General features: G+C 25.3%; 1 protein-coding gene across 1 annotated transcript; it reads right to left on the bottom strand.

Annotated features, from left to right (window-relative positions):
• Nucleotides 1-1,979: 1,979 nt before the first annotated feature.
• On the bottom strand, nucleotides 1,980-3,204 carry LOC129303994 (uncharacterized protein At1g08160-like). Its single transcript, XM_054943605.1, has one exon. The coding sequence runs from the start codon at nucleotides 2,885-2,887 to the stop codon at nucleotides 2,129-2,131; it is 759 nt and encodes a 252-aa protein (XP_054799580.1). The 5' UTR covers nucleotides 2,888-3,204; the 3' UTR covers nucleotides 1,980-2,128.
• Between the last annotated feature and the right edge of the window lie 16,872 nt (nucleotides 3,205-20,076).

The following is a 20,076-nucleotide window of genomic DNA, read 5'->3' as shown; positions in this document are numbered from 1 at the left end:
TAAAAAACTATTGTAATTATGTGTGATTCCAACTACATAATAATTTTTATTGATGTATGAGATTCAATTAAAAATATTTTTTATATAATAAGGGAGGGAGTAATTGATTCAATTTTACTTATAATTTTAGATTGTTAATGCGTGCCTTTCTCAACTCAATTAAAAAAGATATTCTTGTTTGATGTGATTTTAATTAATTTGATAATCAACTATTATGCTATGTACATTTACTTATAAAATTTATGGTTGTTGGCAAAAGAAAACTTATAAAATTTATAGTTGAATGTCTGTTACGACTGACAAAATGAGGAAAAATGTATCAGCCATTAAGAAAGGTGAGGAAAAATACATTTTTTATTTTTTTATAATTTTACTTAAGTTTTAATTTGATTATTATAACTTTCTATTTCAATTTTCTTTTTGGTGAAAAACTTTGTAGTTCATATTTATAAATGAATTAGATACTTATAATGGATTATTTTTAAAATCTAACCTCTATCATCAAAGTTATGATAACATTTTATTAAAATAGAAAATATGGCTAGGTATATATTCTATGTCAGTAAAAAAAAGGATCTATATTTGTAATTTAAATATAAATAGGTGGTATTGAAAATAAAGAAAAATATAAACACCAAATAAGATGTTGAAAGTTTAAACCATAAACCCTAAGATAAAAATAATCCGAGTAAAATTAAGAATAATTAAAAATAATTTTTCAAAAATATAAATTACAAGGGTTGGTTTTCAGAAGATAAAAGGCATAAGATTATACTAATTTTAGACAAAATCATGAATAGATTTAAAGTTCAATTGCAGATTTGGAGGGTTGCTTTTACAAAAGGGAAGTGCCAGCCAAAGTTCCAACCTACTCAGCAACACTGAGATTTGAGAATCTCGTGTGCTTTCAATTCATCATATTTTCATTTGGGGCGGCAACAAAAGTGATTATATTTTGGTCGATTCTCTTATATTAATTTAATCACTTTACTCATTTTTATTGTTAAATGCAAATGAATATCCACCCAGACACAAAAAAAAAATATTATTGAGAGCCCATGTCCCATAAGATGAGATTCTTCCTTTAAAATTCTGAACAAATAAATTATAAAAAATAAAAAATATATATAATTTAACTAATTTAAATTAAACTTAGAGAAATTTTTTTTTTTGAACTACCAAATCATCCCTTTCTTAGACTAATTATTTTGTCACTTGGGGTCATCTTCAAAACGCACATTTTCGAGGTCCTGTGTTCAAATTCAAGTGATATAAATTAAAGCAAAATATGGGTAAATAGTTTGAGATGTAGACACTTCTAATATAATTATATAATAAACAACAAAAGATTTAGAAAATTAGGGAGCAGTGCCATGTTATTGACGGGCATGAAAAATAGAAAAAAATACTTTTATAAATATCACATATATTTATTTAAATAAAATAAATTCAATCAAATGATATAAATATTATATATATATCTAAATTAATCATCTAATTTCTATAATTGTAATTCAATTCATATAATTTTAACTTGGTATGATTCAATTTAAATAGTTTAATTTAATTTTAATTCAATTTTTAAAATTTTAGTGAGTAGTAATCTTTTAAAATATTAATCTTTAAATTTTAATAAAAATTTTATTCTTTATAAATTTATTTTGTAATAGAGACAATGGCAAAAAAAAAACAGAGAGAGACAACTAAAACAATAGATTAAAGGAATTAAATGATTAATTTTTCATTATATATATATTTGACTTCTTAAAAATAGTTTTTATTTTAGATCTAGCACTCTAATCACCGGCGCCGTCTGGTCAGGTCGGAAACTATTTAAGGTCGGGACCGTTCGCTGCGTTTCATCTCTGGATTGAACTCCGTCAATTCAAATTCAAATTTGAAGCAAAAGAAATTCCATTTTTTGTTAGTCATCAATCTATCTTTCTTCTTCTTTCTTATGCATATCAATTATCAAACAGTTGACTGAATCATTCTTCCACACACTCGTATTAAATTTCACATTTAACAGTATATCCAGGATCTATCATTTCTCTTCTATGTCTAAAATTCTAAATCCACATTAGAAACTTACAAGAAAGCAGCAGATTTTTACAGACAAAAATCATCTTCATCGCTTTGTTATGCATATTCTGGTTATTAGAACTCCAGTCGGTGGACCAGTCATCTCGATCTGGCAAGTGCTATGGATCCGGAAAGACAAATGGATGAAACCAACAATGGCTCTTACTTTAAAGGTTGCCCTCACGTTGCAGTTCACCCTGTTGCTCTGAACCTGCCTTTGAAGCTTTATCCCTAGATCCTCAGGCAGAAACACCAAGCTTGAGATGAAGTGAATCGGTTGCAACCTGGTTTGCCTTCGCCTCTGCGTGAACGGCTGAATCGCCTGACTGGATATGACTCTGTCTGCGAAGAAAAGCTCAATGTCGCCAGATTCAAATCTCACGTCGATTTTCCTATTAGGATTCGTGAAATTCGCGAGCAGGACAAAATCTCCGTTCAGATACTGTGGAGAGTCGAAGTACACGACTTTGAGGCTCGCATTGGGGATGTCGAAAATAGGGTTTCGCGGTTTAACGGTGAGGAAGATGATCAGCGTTGCGATTCCAAAGACGATGAGGATGACGCTGAATATGAGGCACAAAACTGCAGCAAACCATACTACTGGGTTCGTTCGTCGAACTCTTGGATGCCTCAGTGTTGTTGGTTGTCTACTATACTGTTTTGTGGCAAAATTTGGTGATTCTAATTCCACACAACTTTGGTTTCTGGATTGTATTGATCCTGCGATTTGGTCATTAGAATTTGGCTTGAGTGGCTTTGTGGGTGGGGATGGAGATTCTGGATGAGGTGAGAGATGATCAGGCATACTTGAGTAAAGTACTAGAAAGAGCTGCAAATTATTACAGCAAAATTGAAGAAGCAGATAATGAAAGTGAAGTTCATGGAGATGAAAAAGAGGATGGATATGTTAATTTATTCCTTTGGGGTGGTGGGCTAAGGAAGGTGAAGAGGGAAAAGAAGCTTTTAAATTGGGTGGCAATGGTGGCAGCGGTGGGGTCACTCTTTTTCTGGGTACTGGCAAAAGGTATGAGGGAGTGGGAACAGGTGAGAGCTACAGTGAAGGCCAAATCAGCGTTTGGGTTTTTTTCACTTTCGAATGTTTTGCTTTTGGTGCAGAGCTATGGCTGAGAAAAGTCATAAAGAAGAGTTAGTTCAACAGAGAATTCTCGTCCTTTTATTGCTCTTGCTTTTAAGTTCTGAAGTTTGTGTTTGACTGGGCAATGTTTTAGGGTAATCTGCGAAACCGGTCAATTCAATGAAGGGCTTAGATCAAGCTTGTTTACCATTTATTATATAGTGTTGCTTCATGATATCAAAACTCGTGTCCTTGGATGCGTAGGTTGATTAATCACTAAGAAATTGTTTTGACCCAAAAAAAAAAAAAAAGTCACCATGGAATTGCACGCAATTCGGAAGGTGAATCATCTGGAATACGACTCTCAATCAATCTTCAATCATGGCGATTCAGGCCGCAGACCAGAAAGAGCCATCGGACAAAGATGGAAAAAATGATAATAAATTTTTTTTAAAATAATAATTTAATTTTTTTAAATATTTTTTGTTATATAAATTATAAAAGTTGAATAAGAAATCACAATTTATCAAATATAATTTTTATTATTAAAAAAAAGTTTTCAAAATGATAAACTTTTATCACAACTTTTTTTAAGAAATAATAATTTTTATGTAAAGAATCATAAAAATTAAATAAAAAATTATAATTTATTAATAAAAGTAAAATGATATTTTCACTTTAAAATTTATCGACACATAAATTTTTAAAAAATTTAGTGAAATCATAACATTTAAAGAGATCAAAGTATCATTTATATAATTCAGAAAATTTTACTGTAATTTTTCCTTGTTAATATTTCATTCCATGTTAGATGAGAATGACAATCCAAAAAATATATATATATTAATCATAGTTAGGTCCTTAATACATTTTTTTTTAAAAAATTAGTTTTTAATATCAATTCAAACTGTTGTAAATTTAAAATTTTCAATTTCAAATACGATATTTGAATTCTAAATCACAATCAATTTGCAATTAGTATTCCTATTTATAATTATTTAAATTGATATTTATAATTTACTTTATAAAAAATTTTGTTGGAGACTTAACAGTAATTAGTTTATCTTTTTTTGGACCTTTACTGTCATTCTTCCTACTTTTTATTTAGAATTGATAATATGTGTTGGATTCGTTGGACTATCTATTTTTTTTTTAAAGATTGGGTCTTGAAAATTTAAATTTTTTGAAAAAATCACAATTAAAAATCCCTATATTGTTATATTTGTAAAAAAAGATTAAAAAATTTTGAAATCGCTCTGCAAGATTAAATGACCAAAACATAATTTAAATTTATTGTAAAATTACAAAGCTACCCCTCATTTATTTATTTTATTTTTTCACTATCATTGACTGTCAAAGCTCGAGCAGTGGCCCCTTAGGCTCCAACACTTGCAAAGGTGACAAATTAATTTTTGTTTTTAAAGGTGGCTAAGGGAACTTTGATTCCACAACTCTTGGTCACTAAAAGAAATGCTAGCCTTTGAGTTAGCAATGCCTTTTAATCATATAATACAAATTTTGATATAAATTATCAACTCTGTTCTAACTTTTCAAGTTAATATTTATCAAGAGTTTAATAATTATTTATCATTTTATAAATGACTACTTGTTAAGTTATTAATAAAATTTGTTAAAAATTTAATATATATTAGTTTTTATAAACATTTACATGTTTTTATTATAAAAATTTACATGTCAAAAGCTTATATAAATTTGTTATTTTATCAAAATTTACCTTGATAAATTATTAAGAAAAATTGTCAAAAATTAGTGATGGCACTTGTCATTTTACAAATAATTATATTAAATTACTAATAAGAATTTATTAAAAAAAATTATTCACTGATTTTTATTAATGTTTAATTATTTTTATTATCAAAAATTTATTTGAAAAATAGCTTTTGTAAACTTTTTATTTTACTAAAATTTATTTGTTAAATTATTAAAAAAAATTGTTAAAGTTAGTAACAAGACTCATCATTTTATAAATAATTACTTATTAAATTATTAATGGAGATTTGATAAAAAAATTTATTATACACAGGTTTTTTATAAATATTAACTTATTTTTATTACTAAAAGTTTACTTATATGTGAACATTTTATTTTACTAAAATTTATTTGTTGAGTTATTAAGGAAAATTGTCAAAGTTAGTAACAGAACTTATTATTTTATAAACAATTTTTTATTAATTTAATAATGGGGATTTGTTGAAAAAAATTATCATACACTTTTTTTTTATAAATGTTTGTTGTTTTTATTATCGAAAATTTATTTGTGAACTTTTTATTTTACTAAAAATTACTTATCAAATTATTAAGAAAATTGTCAAAGTTAGTAATAAAACTTGTGATTTCACAAATTATTACTTATTAAATTACTAATAGGAACTTATTAAATAAATTTAGTATACATTGATTTTTATAATTTTTACTTGTTTTTATCACTAAAAGTTTACTTGTAAAAAAGCTTATATGAACTTTTTATTAAAATTGATTTATTAAATTATTAATAAAAATTGTCAAAGTTAGTAATAGAACTTATAATTCCATAAATTGTTGCTTGTTAAATTATTAATGAAGCTTATTAAAAAATTTATTATACATTGGTTTTTTATAAATGTTTACTTATCAAATGTTTACTTGTTAAAAAAACTTTGTTTACTTCTGACAAGTGTACATTTGATAGCAAAAGCAAGGAAATATTTATAAAAATCAATACATATTAAATTTTTTTAATAAATCTCATTAGTAATTTAATAAATAGTTATTTGTGAAATAACAAATCACCCTTAAAGTCCTAATAAGTATTGGCTTGAAAAGTTAAAATTGAGTTGGTAATATATATAAAACTTTGCTTTATATGATTAAGAGGCATTATTAGCTTAGTTTCTAGCATTTTTGTCACCTTTGACGGAGCTCTAGTTGCCAGCAATTTGTCTCATGGGTGGCACCGGTGATAACATTCAGGCTGTCAGTGACAATGGGAGAATATTTTAAAGAAAATAAATGAGAGGTGGTTTTGTAATCTCAAAATGAATGTTAATTACATTTTAGTTCCTTAGTCCTATAGAGCAATTTCGGAATTTGTTTTCTTTTGTCTATATACGAATGTAGGCTTTGATAAACTCAAAACCTACTTAAAGACTTTGAACTTTAAATTTAAAAGCTTTTTTAAAGGCCTACATAAATACAACATATGAAGTAGGCATTTAAAAAGATTTCAGGCCAAGTCAGGCCTATCTTAAGCTTAGGCTTGAACATAAGAAAAGCTCACATATAAGTTCAAACTTAGGCTCAAACTTGAGACCTATGTTAGAGGCTCATGATTATTTGATTAAAGACTGGCCTGGCCTGACCTATTCCTATTTCTATATATAAATATTTTTTATTAGAGATAATTCTATTTGAAAAAATATCAGGCACTAAATATGGGTACATTTTTTAATAAAAATTTAAACTTTAATTTATCACATTGCAAGGAGCTAATTTTTTTAGCTAAATCCAACCCTTGTTATTAGAGTCTTTTTTTAATTAAAAAAATTACCTTACTTTTGTAAACTCAAAAAAAAGGCCTGGACTTCCCGTTTAACCTTACTTTTATTTCTTCAATTTTAAAGTATGCTAAAAAACTAAAGTTTGATTTTTTTTGGTTACTCACAAATATATTCCTATTAAAGATAATTTTATTTGAAATGGTGTCAAACACTAAATGTGGATATCCCTTTTAACAAGAATTCAAACATTAATTCTTTAAATTATAAGGGATTAGCCCTTTCTATTAGCTCTAACTTCATTTAGTCGTTTCTATTAGCTCTAACTTTATTTGGCCTTTTCTATTGGCTCTAACCTCATTAGTATAATTTTTGAATATAAAAGAATTGTTGAACCCGCAAAAAAAGGCTTGGACTAAAGTTTGGATTTTGAAATAAGTAGAAAATGCTGCCACGATAGAAAACGTTTAACGAATGCATATACCAATGAAAAGATTCCCATTACATACATAAAAAAGAAAAAGAAAAAGAAAAAGTAATCTTACCAAGTATATAAACGAATTAGACTAATTCCATACGTATATTTAAATGTGTACTTTTAGGTTTATTGTATATTTTACGTGATTGAAATACTTTAATAACAAATAAATATGTAAATAGGTTAAGTTATTAATTATTTCACAAAAATTAAGTCATGGGGAAATATTGTTAATAAAATATAAGCAATATGTAAACATGTAAAAATGTTTAATTGATGCGCTTATCATATATTAATTGGACTTTCTTTTTGACTTGAGTGATAATATCTTAAACATTTTAATTTGGTTAGACATTTATTTTTCATCCTTTAGAGTTTGGATATGTTTGGCAAAAAAAGTGTTTGAACACCTGTTGTAATAATAAATTGGGTTAAATGATAATTTGGCATAAGGTTTAAGATTCTAAATTTATTTTTGATATGATATTCACATTCAACATTTGAAAATTATATAATATCCCACCTATGATTAATAAATATTAAATTTAACAGTTAGTTCATCAAAAAAATGAAAGAAAAAGACTTAAAAAGATTAGAGAAAATATAATTTTTATATGATATTTATTTAAAATTTTGAGTATTTTTTATAATTTTTAAAATTATTTTTTTATAATTTTATGATCAATTAAAGTTAAAGTTAAATTTGATTAATAGTAAAGGTGGCATTGGATTGTTTTTAAACATTTAAAGAGACTATTGCATCAAAAAGAAAATTAAGATCCAAATTTCTGTGCTTATAATTAAGGGTCGTCAATTGCTTTTCTGCCTCATGCCTCGTAATCTCGTATTAAATATTACTTTTATTTAATTTGATCACTTGTTTGAATTAGGACTGTATAAAAAATTGGACGATACTAGATTTCAGCCTAATTTAAAATTTAGTCTCTTTTATAAAAAAGATTGAGTTAGGCAACTCGTAATCCGATCTTATTCAGTGATAATCTGAAGATTAGCAAGATAGAACTTCGTCCATAAGATTGAGAGACTAATTTTATTAATTCAGTACTCACTTAGCTTTTTTTTTTTCCTCCATGAGAGACAATAATCAATTTTAACTTAATAAACTCAATTAAAATAGTAAAAACACTTACAACAATAATAAATCTATAATAATTTTTAACAAAAAAATATTTTTGTTATAATTCAAATAATTTAAATTTATAATTTCAAAAAAAAAACACTCAACAAACTTCAGCAATAATTTAAAAGCAAATTCAATAAATTTTCATACAATTATTTCTTTAAGGTCAACTATACTTGAAACATTTATTAAAAATAAATGAATTATAATTATATTAATTAAATTAACAGGATCAGATTAGATCAAGTGATTTAAATGCTCAATCTCCTATCTAATCTAACCTAAAAAACTAATCTGATTTTTTTAATTCTTTTAATTTTAAAAGATAAGTGTTTATATAAATTAAATAGAACTGGATCATTTTAAATTAAATTGAATCAGATAAGATTAAAAGACTTTTGTACCATCTAAAAGTTCGAATGGCTCAACGCACGCTACTTCCTTCTGACCTTCACCTCTTTCCTCAGTTGCAGGATTTAATGCTTTTAGCCGTACAGAGCGTCACCTGCTCGCCTGTTAGTGCTGGGAATCATAACGATAAATAATAAAAAACAATATTAGGGGCTAAGTGACTTAAGTCAAGTCAAATAAGCCTAAGTTCGAGATCGATCTCTCTCTCTCTCTCTCTCTCTCTCTCTCTCTGTATATATATATATATATTGTCATTTTTAGAAGTTTTATTCAAGCCCAGCTCCATTAACAGATTCCGGACAAAACAAGCTGGTCTTGTGGGGCTGACCTAAATTTCCAACTCAGGTGCGGCCTCATTGTTAAATTTTCATTTGAAATTTTAAAACTTTTAGTGTGTGTTTGATTTTTAATTTATCAAAAGTTAGTTTAGTAAAAATTAATTGTTATAATAAAATTTATATTTAAATATATTTTTTTAAAAGTCAATTTGATACGCTAAAAGTTGTTTAAATTAAAATAGTAAAATGTGCTTTTGAATGTACAATTATCAAAAAAGATATTAATTTATAATGATTTATAATTTTTATCATGCAAATAAAATATGTTTAAAATATTTAAAAAATATGATAAAGATTTTAAATAATATAAAATTTGATCTATAATGCTAAAAATTTAATTTCTGGTTATTTATACCTTTTTAATTTGTAATTTTAGAAAATATGATAAAAATTTGTGATTTTTAGTATACATTAATGCTAAAAATTAACATAATTAATTATTCAATTTATGATGCTAAAAACTTGATACTTAATTATTATTATTAAAATAATAATTATATTTTTAATGAATTAACTATTTTTTAAATAAAATAATAAGATATTAAACTTGGGGTAATATGGTCAAATAATATCCAACTTTTCAAGCCTACTTTTTAAAAGTTTTAAATAGTTATGTTTCTCTAATGTACTTTCATGATATACTTTTCTATAAAATATTTTACCTACATAACTTCCAACATTCTAAAAGTAAAATTTAATTTCTGAATGAATGTGAAACGTAAGCAAACCAAAAGGGCCCTTAGAGGTGTGTTTGGTTTTCATTTTAGTTTACCAAAAGGACTTTTAAAATGAATTTTGCATCCAAATATTGTTTGGTTTTCAATCTTTTTTAAGAAGTCCATTTAAAAAGTTCTTTTCAGATATAATTGAATATGCTTTTGGCCAATTTAAAGTGAGATGTTATTTGACTATACTACCTCAAATTTAATCTCTTATTCTTTTATTTACAAAAATATTAATTCATTAAAAATATAGTTATCATTTAAATAATAATAATTAGATATCAAGTTTTTAACATTGTAAATTGAATAATTAATCGTGTTAATTTTTAACATTAATGTATAATAAAAATTATAAATCTTTATCATATTTTTTAAAATTATAAATTAAAAAAGTACAAATAATTAGAGATCAAGTTTTTAGTGTTATAGATCAAAATTTATGTTATTTAAAATCTTTATCACATTTTTTAAATATTTTAAATATATTACAATTGTATAATAAAAATTAGAAATAATCATAAATCAACGTATTTTTTAATAATTATACATTCTAAAGCATATTTTATTATTATAATTCAAATAAATTTCAATTTACCAGAATGACTTTAAAAAAAATGTATTCAACACAAATTTTGTTACAACAACTAACTTTTATTAAATTAATTTTTGTCAAGGGAACTTTCAACAAATAAACTTTTGATAAACTAAAAATCAAATACACACTTAATTTTTGTAGATATTTTATATACGTAATATTCCGTGAGCTAAAATATTATGCATGGATCCTTTTTTGTTTTACTTGAAAAAATTGATGACATTAACACTTATATTTTTATATATTTCATGTAATTAAGCTATTAAATCCTTTCAAAAAAAAACACCTTTTTATTTTGATAATTTTACACCTAGTTTCTCAATTAGAATTATCAATTGAGCTTGGGCCTAGCCAGCGTGGGGCATTTCATGAAAATTGAAAAGCAAGTGGATATGGTGAAGCTCAACTATTGTGAAAGCCTAAGATCTCTATATTTTTTTTGGTCATCCAAGGTATTTTCATAGTCGGCAGCCATGAAATTAATATCTTGAAAAATCTAAACGCTATTTAAAAGGTTGTCTTCTTTCAAGTAATTTTTTCTCATATACACCTCCAGAAATGAAACCATGAGATGATACTTAAAAGGCCTAGATCTCTATATTTGAATAGTTTCAAATGACAAATGAAAGTTTTAGATTTTGCCAACGTAGCCACACAAACTTGCCTTCTTCAGGTGGAAGTTCCTTCCATCTTAATTTCCTAAAGTTGGGCCGCTTCATTGGGCTCGTTCTTTGGGTGGGCTTGACATCGGTTCTGGTAAATTCTCTTCAACTTTAGGCTCTACTTGGGTTATTCTTGAGAAAGGACCTACCAAAACCCTGTTTTCTTTCTCCCACTTTTAACCGGTCGTACGAGAAACGAGGCTCTCTTTAAAGTCGGGAATAAGGGTCGGGTCTGGAGAGCCGGATTTAGAAACCTTGTTTAAATAAGAGTTTGGGCTTTGAAAATAATTTTTTTTTAAAGTAATCAGACTTGAGGGCTTAACCTTGATAAACCCTATAAAAAAGGACTCGGGTTCGGGCTCGGGCAGCCCTTAAAGCCCTATTATATTATTATTATTTTTTTTAAGTGGAGCACATGTTTGAAGCCAATAACCTACTCACCTGATCCTACACATATTATATTATTATTAATTTTAATTTATTCTAAAATTAATTTAATATAATTTAATAAATACCAGTGTATAGTATAAAATTCTTGATTTTTTTATTTTTCTATATTTATTATGTTTGTGTATTTATAAAAAATAAATTATTTTTTAACCAATATTTAAATTTTATTACTAGGCTTCTAAATGTGTGTTGTTTAATTTTTAAAAAATTATGAGAATTTTATTTTTTTAATTTCAAAATATTTTAATTAATTTATAATATTTAATTTTATTTTTATTATTTTTTTAAAAAAGGGCTTGCGGGCCTGGCCCTGAGCCCTTCACATAAGGGCTGGACTTGAGAAATGAGATTCAAAATAAGAAACTGGGCTTTAGGGCTCAGGTCCTTAAGGATCAGGTCTGCCCGTATTCCCAGCTCTAGCTCTCTTAGTTCAACTTAGAAGGCACATTGCCACCATCTTTATTGGTGTCAAACTATCAAATATCTTTTGGTAGGGTTGATAATTCGAGCGAGGTCAAACTTATTTGAGTGGGATTTAATTCAGGCCAGACTTATTCAAATCGAACTTAAAGTATTATATCTTATATAAAAAGTCTATATAGCTAAACCTAGCTCTAACATCTTCAAGCTTTAGACTTATTTGGGCTGACCTAAATATCCAAAAATTTTTAAAAATATTTTTTCTTTAATTTTTGAATCAATTTAAATTTTTAAGTAACTCTGTTAAGCATAAAATCTTATTTTAACTTTAAAAGAATAAAATAAAAAATAATAACTTATCAACTTTGTACTTAAGTAACTCTATTATTGTTTTGTTGTGTTATGTGTAATTTGTTCATAAATGTTTTCTTTACTTGTAACTTAATGTCTTATTTGTTTAAATATTGCTCTTATTATGATCATATATAAATATTTTATATATTTTAATTAATTTATATTATTTTAATTATTATCAAGTTGACCTTAATTCAATTATGATTAGACCATTAACTTAACATTATTGACTAGGTTAGTGTAAAATTTTCAATAACTTTTGGGTAAAATATATTTTTTATTTTTTAAGAATATGAGAAAATAGTCATTATTACATTATATAAAACAAAACTATTTAATTATAAGTAAAATAATGTTTTTTAATTATTTTTTTAATTTTTTATATTATTTAACCCCTACATACAAGGGATATTTACTTTAATTTATGCTTGATTTTTAACCAAATTTGACATAAACGATAACCAAATAATTATTTAAAGATATTATTCTATTTATTATATTAATTGAGTATTAGATCCCATAATTGATACATGCTTGAATATTATTTTTAAAATTATTTTTAATTTAATTTTTAATTTTAAATTAATTATCTTATTTTTATAAAAATATAAAATATATCTTTTTGGATACTCAAACAATATACAGGACTCAACACTTTTTTTTTAAAAAAATGAATGGATCTTAAAATATTAAAATATATTTAAAATATTATTTTGAGATATTTTATTAATTAAAAATAACTATAGCAATGTACTCAAATATATAATATTTCAATATAAAATGACATATAACTTAAACAATAAATTAATATTTATTATATTTTTAAAAATATTATTTTTTGAGTTTATTCAGGCTGGCCTGAACATTAAAAAAGTATTTTTTTTGGAATTTAATCCTAAATGTTTGAAGGTGATTTGTTGTAATTTAAATTACAATTTTTATCTTTTGGGTGTGAGTAGCAAATCTTAACACAGTAAAAAAAAACTCCTCCACGGAGCCACCACAGTGTCCACCACCTTTTCTCGCACGAAAACATTGAAAGTGGATCCTCTGCGTCGCTAATTCCTGCGTGTCCAAGCTCGGTCCCCCTTCGTCCTTTCAGATTAGATAAGGGATGCCGCCACTAATTTGAGACATTGTTATTGCTAACAACGATTTTACCGATATTTTGAAAATATTTTTAACACATTTATTTAATATGATTGTATATTTTGAAACTACATAATAAGCTGATTCAACTTTTATAATTAGTTAAATCAAGTCTTCCCAATAAAATAGACAAATAATTTTAAACTATTAAAACTTAACATGCACAGTTTATTACAGTAATACAATAAATAAATAAATAAATTTTAATTTATAAAAAATTTCAATAATGCTACATAACTATGAACTGTGTAGGTTAAATTTCAACACTTTAAATTTAATTTATTTTTTATATGATAATTATTTTATAAAAAATTAAATTTATTGGTAAAAAATAATTAAATTTGAATCATTCATTTTATTTTTTAAAGGTGGAGATAAGAAGAAGAAAGGGAAAAAAAGAATTTAGAGGCAATCGTTCTTCTCTAGTGGAATGCATGTTTCTTCATTAGTGCTTTCTTTGTTTAAAAATATAAGATATTTTTGAAGGAGTTAGATATTAAAAATGTAAAGTATTTTTACTCTTTTGAAATGTAATTATTTTTTTTTTAAGAGTGCCCTATTGATAGTGACTTTATATTTATTATAGAGTATTTAATAGGAATAAATATAAAAATATAGGTTTAGTTTAAGAGTAAGTAATTACTTTATTAGGGTAAGATTTAATTAAAAATATCTTACATTTTTTAATGAGGGAGTATTTTTTTTTTTTCAGTGAAAACTAAAGAAATCATGTCTACAAGTAATCTTTTACATGCAAGTGTTGAAGCAAAGATAAGGGACTACTGGATCTAATGGCATACATTTAAAAAGGTCTCGGTTAAAAAAAAAAATACCTTGAAACTTGATTCAAAATTTAATAAAATTATATGGATTGGAAGATTAATTTTCCTAAATAAAAATCATATCATGCTACTTGTACAGTTGCTACTTGCCATGAAGAAGGTGGACAAGAAGAAGGTCTAGGTTTGATGATGGGAAGAAAATAAAGTGCCTACAAGAGCCGCGATATGAGTAGTTAATGAATTAACAACTACAAGTATGCAAACTAAAAATGTTAAAGCTATTTTTAGGACTCTTAGCAATAACATTCGCATTTTGTGATGAGCACTGAGTGCTCATCTTAACCCTTTATTTTAATTTAAAATGATCTCTGCCATTTATTAAAATTAATTTTTAAATATTTTTAATATTATATTTATTAACTTAAAAAACATAAAAAAATTTAATATTAAATTTGAGTTATTTAGAGTATATTTAAATAATAAATTTGTAAAATTTATAATTTTTTAATATTAAATTAAGTCATTCAGATTATATCCGAACTGTTTAGAATCTATTTAGAGAATCAAATTATAAAATTATAAATTTTTTAATATTAAATTAAATTATCTAAATTAAATTTATACCGACCAAATTGATAATGAACAGATTTTATTAAATTTTTATATTTTTTATAAATTTTATTTTAACAAATAAAATATTAAAAGTATTTAAATATTTATTTAAATAAATGACAAATATTATTTTAAGTCCAAATGGGAGGTCAAGATTTTTCTTCATCTCCGTGCTCATCGCCGAATGCGACGCTTGGCAATATTGGATTATTGGGTGAAAAGATGGGGGATGGCTTCTAGAATGGACATTTTCCAATGGGTCGTTAAAATCAAATAACTTTTCTATTTTACCAATTTATTAAAATTCCTCTCAAAATGTGGAGAGTCCTAACCAAACGGGCGTTATAACATTTTTTTATCCTTTTTTTTTTCGACATGATCTCTATTTTTTAATTTCTGAGATATATTAAAATGAGATGACTTAAGAATTTTGATAGAAGTGGAAAAGGAATTTGATATGATTGAAAAATTGATTATCATTCTATTAAGAATTTTGTTTGGTATGCATGAACTATCAAGAATAATAAAATTTTTATTCTTTTAAATTTATCTTACTTTTTAATTTAATCTCTTAAATTTAATTTTTATCAGTTTAATCTCTTATATTTTCTTAAATTATCAAGTGAGTACTTTAAAATTTAAAATACAAATTAATTTTTAAAATAATCTAATGTAAGTATAATTGACAACTTGAAATAAATATGTAGTTAAATGATTTGACAAATTAACCTTCAAAATTAGTTTAATTTTTATTAATATAATACTTTACATTGTGTTTTATTCTCTCTCTCCGCCTCACTCTTTTTTAATTTCGGATTTTATTTTTTCCTATTTATAAAATTATAAATTTTTTATTAATCTATTTGGCTACTATTATATTTTGTTATTTATGTCAATAAATTGTAACAATGTAACATCGTTTTTATATAATAAGGACAAAATTCATAATCAAAATAAATTAAAAAGACTACTTCATAAAAATTAAATTTGAGAAACTAAATTAGTAATTGAAATAAATTTAAGTGATTGAAAATTGTGTCATTTCCATGAATTAAATGCATGAAAGAAACTAAAATATTATAAAAAGTCTATTATATCCCTTCTACTTTCTTCTTCCTCTCAACAAGGGAAAATCCATCTTCTATTTTCCCTTCTCTTCCATTTCTTGAACATTACTTGAACATCACTTATTCAATCCATTTATCAGACAAGCAATAATATCATTTATAAATTATAAGACCTGTCAGTAATTTATAATTAATATTAATAAATTAACAAGTAAAGTTAATAAATTAACAATTGATGTTGCCTCTTGTTTAACAAACTGATTGAATAACTGATATTGAAATCTTGTATGATTATTTGTGAATATTGTATTTTGTCCATACATTTTCTTTTGATATAATGATAATAATAAACTTAACAAAAAATAAAGTTCCAATAATATAAAAAAATTAAATTAAATAAGGTTTGGTTTTATTTTTAGCATAGATAATCTTTTGTTAGCTAAGATGTTACTTCTTTTTTATTTGTTAAAACAAGTAGTTTAAAAAAATGATAATATTTTCTTTTAAAAGGAAAAAAATCTAGATTTAAGATAAGATATTTTTTAAAAGAAGTAAGAAATTTTGAGATTAAGAAAAGATCTTCTATTCTAGATAATCTTCTTTTTTTTTAAAATAAAAAAATCAATTAAAAAATTAGAACTTAAAATTGATAGTTAAACAAATCAAACAAAATCTTAAAAAAAAAGATTTTCCTTTTAAACTTTAAAAATGAAAAAAATCTAGATTTAAGATAACATACTTTATTCTAGATATTTTTATTTTAAATTAAGTATGTGACATATAAAAAATAGTAATAAAAAAAGAAGACAAGAATTATTATTTTTTATTTAGTCTGAAAGTTAGACGCTGCAGTGTAGCATTTAACCTTTCAGTCATACGCATCCCCTTGTTTCTTCAAGAGGAAAGACCAGAGGTGCAGCCGCTCATGCAGAGAAGAGAAATGGAGTTGGCTTACTTCTTGTCTCTCCATAGTCACGTTTCAGAGGTCAGAGGTCAGAAGGCAGAGTCAGCCACGCAAACACCTCTCCCCTCACACACGAGGTGTTCACGTCTTAGTCCTTCCCTGTGTTTCCTTTCAAGGTTAGACCAAGAAATAGAGCAAGAAGAGGAAAGATCAAAGACAATACTGATGAAGGCCGACTTTGCAAATGAAATTCAGCACCATGTGAGGAAGGAGAAGCCAAATCAAGTCATGGTTCATAGATTTGAGCGATTCGGGTATGGTATCAGTCTTCTATATAAAGGGGAGATGGTATGATCAAATGAGAGGTCAGAAAAAAAGAAGAACGAGAGGAGACAATTCAGAGAGAAGGAGCGATTTAAGAGAGTAGGCGAGGATTGAAAGACTAAGAGAAGGAAAGGCAAAAATCAAGTGCAGATAGGGAAGAAAGAGCATCGAAACATCATCAAGTATAGTAAGATTATATTTTTTTTATTTGTTCTGTGGCTCCTCTGTCTCTCTGTTGCCATTTATTCTTAAGAACTTGAATTTTGGGGGTTGTCTTAGCAAAGGAAAAAAAAAAACAGATGGAGTGAGAAATTTTTAGGTTCATATGTTTTGGTTGGTTTGTTGTTGTTTTTTTTTTGCTTGTGATAAATTTTTCCTTTTGTAATTTAATCATATATAAACTTGCTTCTCGTTGCACATTTGGTTGCTATATGAGGAAATTTTAAGAATATGTTATGGATATTGCCTTGTTAAAATCATGTTTTGGTTTACTACTTTTAAAGCAATGATCTTATTTTAATCGAGATGCAAAATTAATTCTGGAAATCCTCTTCCTCTATCGCAAGGGAATGTGATTTTCTTGAACTCAGGTCTTGATTTTATGAACTTGAAAGCCATGGGACTTATACATGTTTTAGACTTATAAGGATGTTCTTGTTGTGATTGATCATATGATACTCTTGCATCGATTTGCTGAATGTGAAAGCTTATTTTTTTTTGTTTTATTTTCGTTTGTCTTTTATTGGATAAATGGTGTGATGGAATTCTCTTTGTGATCATGGTTAAAGAATTTTTAGATTTTCTTCACAGTGTGAAAAAATGTGTAACCTAGTGGGAAGATTCAAAATCTTGACTTTTTGTTATTTTTAAATTTCATGGTTGGGTTTCTCTTAAGTTACTATTAACTTTATTGTGATTATGTCTAATATGAAAAATAAAATTGTAAAAAAATATTGGACAAGTTAACAAATAGATAGGGATGAATGAAATAATTTGACCATTTTGTCAAAAGTCACAATCTTTTCCTTCTCTTGAACATTATAGAGAGGATAATTTATTTTTTTTCGGCTAATTATCTTGTCTTTTAACTATATATTAATGATCATTTACTTATCTATTTTAGATTTTTTGCTACGAGGGACATTAAGTCCCCATGAATACTTAAGTTTATATTTAATGAGTTGTGAGGGATATTAAATCTCTGTATGTACTAATATTAATTATATCTTGCGTTTGTATATCAAGAATATTTTTGGTTCTTTATTCATCATAATTTTTTTTTAAAAAATGAACAGTGGGAAGGCAAGTTATTCATTTTGCCTTTCTATGAGGGTACCAAGTCATCATAGATATTTTGATATGAATCAATAAATTGTGAGTAATAATAAATTGCCATAGGATTTGGTTTAAAATTATTTTTAAGGATTTACTATCTAAAAAATGGTTTATTTTAAGCTCATCTTTTTTTAGGCTAATAATGAATCAAATGGCTTAAATAGTAATTAAATAATAAGTCTTTTTCAAATATAATAAAATATTTTTTAAAATAATAATAATAATAATAATAATAAATAATCATTATTATTCATTTATGTTTTTTTATCTTTTAACAATAACAATGACCATGCTCACAAGAAATAAACATAATAATAAATAAATTAAATCATGATATGTAATAAATAATTATTTATTTATTTTTACCTCATCTTTTTCTGCCATGAGTATGTCCATGAGTGACAATAAGTTTTCGTAGGCACATTAAATAAATTTTTTTAAAATTACCTTTTTATATTGACGAAATGAATCTCCAAATAAATCTTCAAAACAAAAAATGGGAGTAAGAAAGTGAAGCTAAATTATCTTTAAAAATTAAAATACACCTACCTGCATTTTAGAAAAATTGTTTTATTTGCAATTGATAAATTATTTTCATTTAACTTTCTATTTTCATGAAAATCATAAAGAAAACCATTGACACTAATTTCTGTCCCAAACTATGTGGATTTTGATTCCTATAAAAGGGTATGTATGCCTCAAAAGTTAATTTTGAATCAAGTTCCCTTATAATTAAATAATTGTTTTGTTTGCATTTTATACAGAATTGAATAGGCATTAAGATAATTGGCCATATGATTTTCACGCAATGAGATTAAGGTAATTCTTCTCACAAATGGATGTTGTGGGATGCCTAACAACTTTCTTACACATAAGTGACCCCTGAACTCATCTTAATTTTCACAGACTATCTTTTCTAGTTTTTTAGAGGTTTTTTAAAAATTTTTTTTAAAATTTTGGTGGCGACTCTTTTTAATTGGTTTTCATTTTGAAAGCCTAACCTCCTCTTATGCGTGCCATTTATGTCGCATTTTTGGATGTGACATTGTTGATAAATCTAGTCATCTAATTTATAACTTATATTAATAAATTAATAAATGAAGTAAGAAAATTAACAACTATTAATTTTGTATCTTGAGCAAAATTAATAAGTAAAGAGTATTTTAATTTTTTTATTATTAAAATTATTTTCACTTTAGTCCTCTAAGACTAAATTGAAGTTTTAAATTTTTTCAAGACTTGTTAATAATTAAATCACATTCTTGATTTTTAGTCGAAATTCTATCCAAGAAAGCATGTCAACAAAAACTAGTAATAGAGCATAAGAAAAACCACAGTTTATGCAATTATAAGAAATGAAACAATAATGTATTGACAAAAAATCTTTGTGCATGAGGATTTTGTTTTTAATTTTAAAAACAATTAGTGTTAAAGATATTTTCCGAGGAGAATGGCATGTAAAAACTTCATAAAAAATTAATATGAAATTAAGATTTTTTTGAAAGATTTTAATATTAAAACATAAGAGGAGGGGTTGTGAATTTGGAAACCCTAATTACGAAAGATCTTAATTTGATATTAATTTTTTATGATGTGCTTAATTTTCATTCTCTCTATTTTTTTTTGGAAAAATGACAAATAAATTTTTTTAAAGTAGAGAAATGACAATTTAGTCTTACAA

Source organism: Prosopis cineraria, unplaced genomic scaffold, assembly GCF_029017545.1.
Source record: "Prosopis cineraria cultivar Desert tree isolate PC_DT_omini unplaced genomic scaffold, ASM2901754v1 PC2, whole genome shotgun sequence".
In the NCBI taxonomy this organism is placed as follows: domain Eukaryota; kingdom Viridiplantae; phylum Streptophyta; class Magnoliopsida; order Fabales; family Fabaceae; genus Prosopis; species Prosopis cineraria.
This window is presented reverse-complemented; position numbering and strand designations above follow the sequence as displayed.

What these genes read in the sequence shown, in the direction of transcription:
- LOC129303994 (XM_054943605.1), bottom strand. Translation starts at nt 2,887, where the DNA reads ATGCCTGATCATCTCTCACCTCATCCAGAATCTCCATCCCCACCCACA.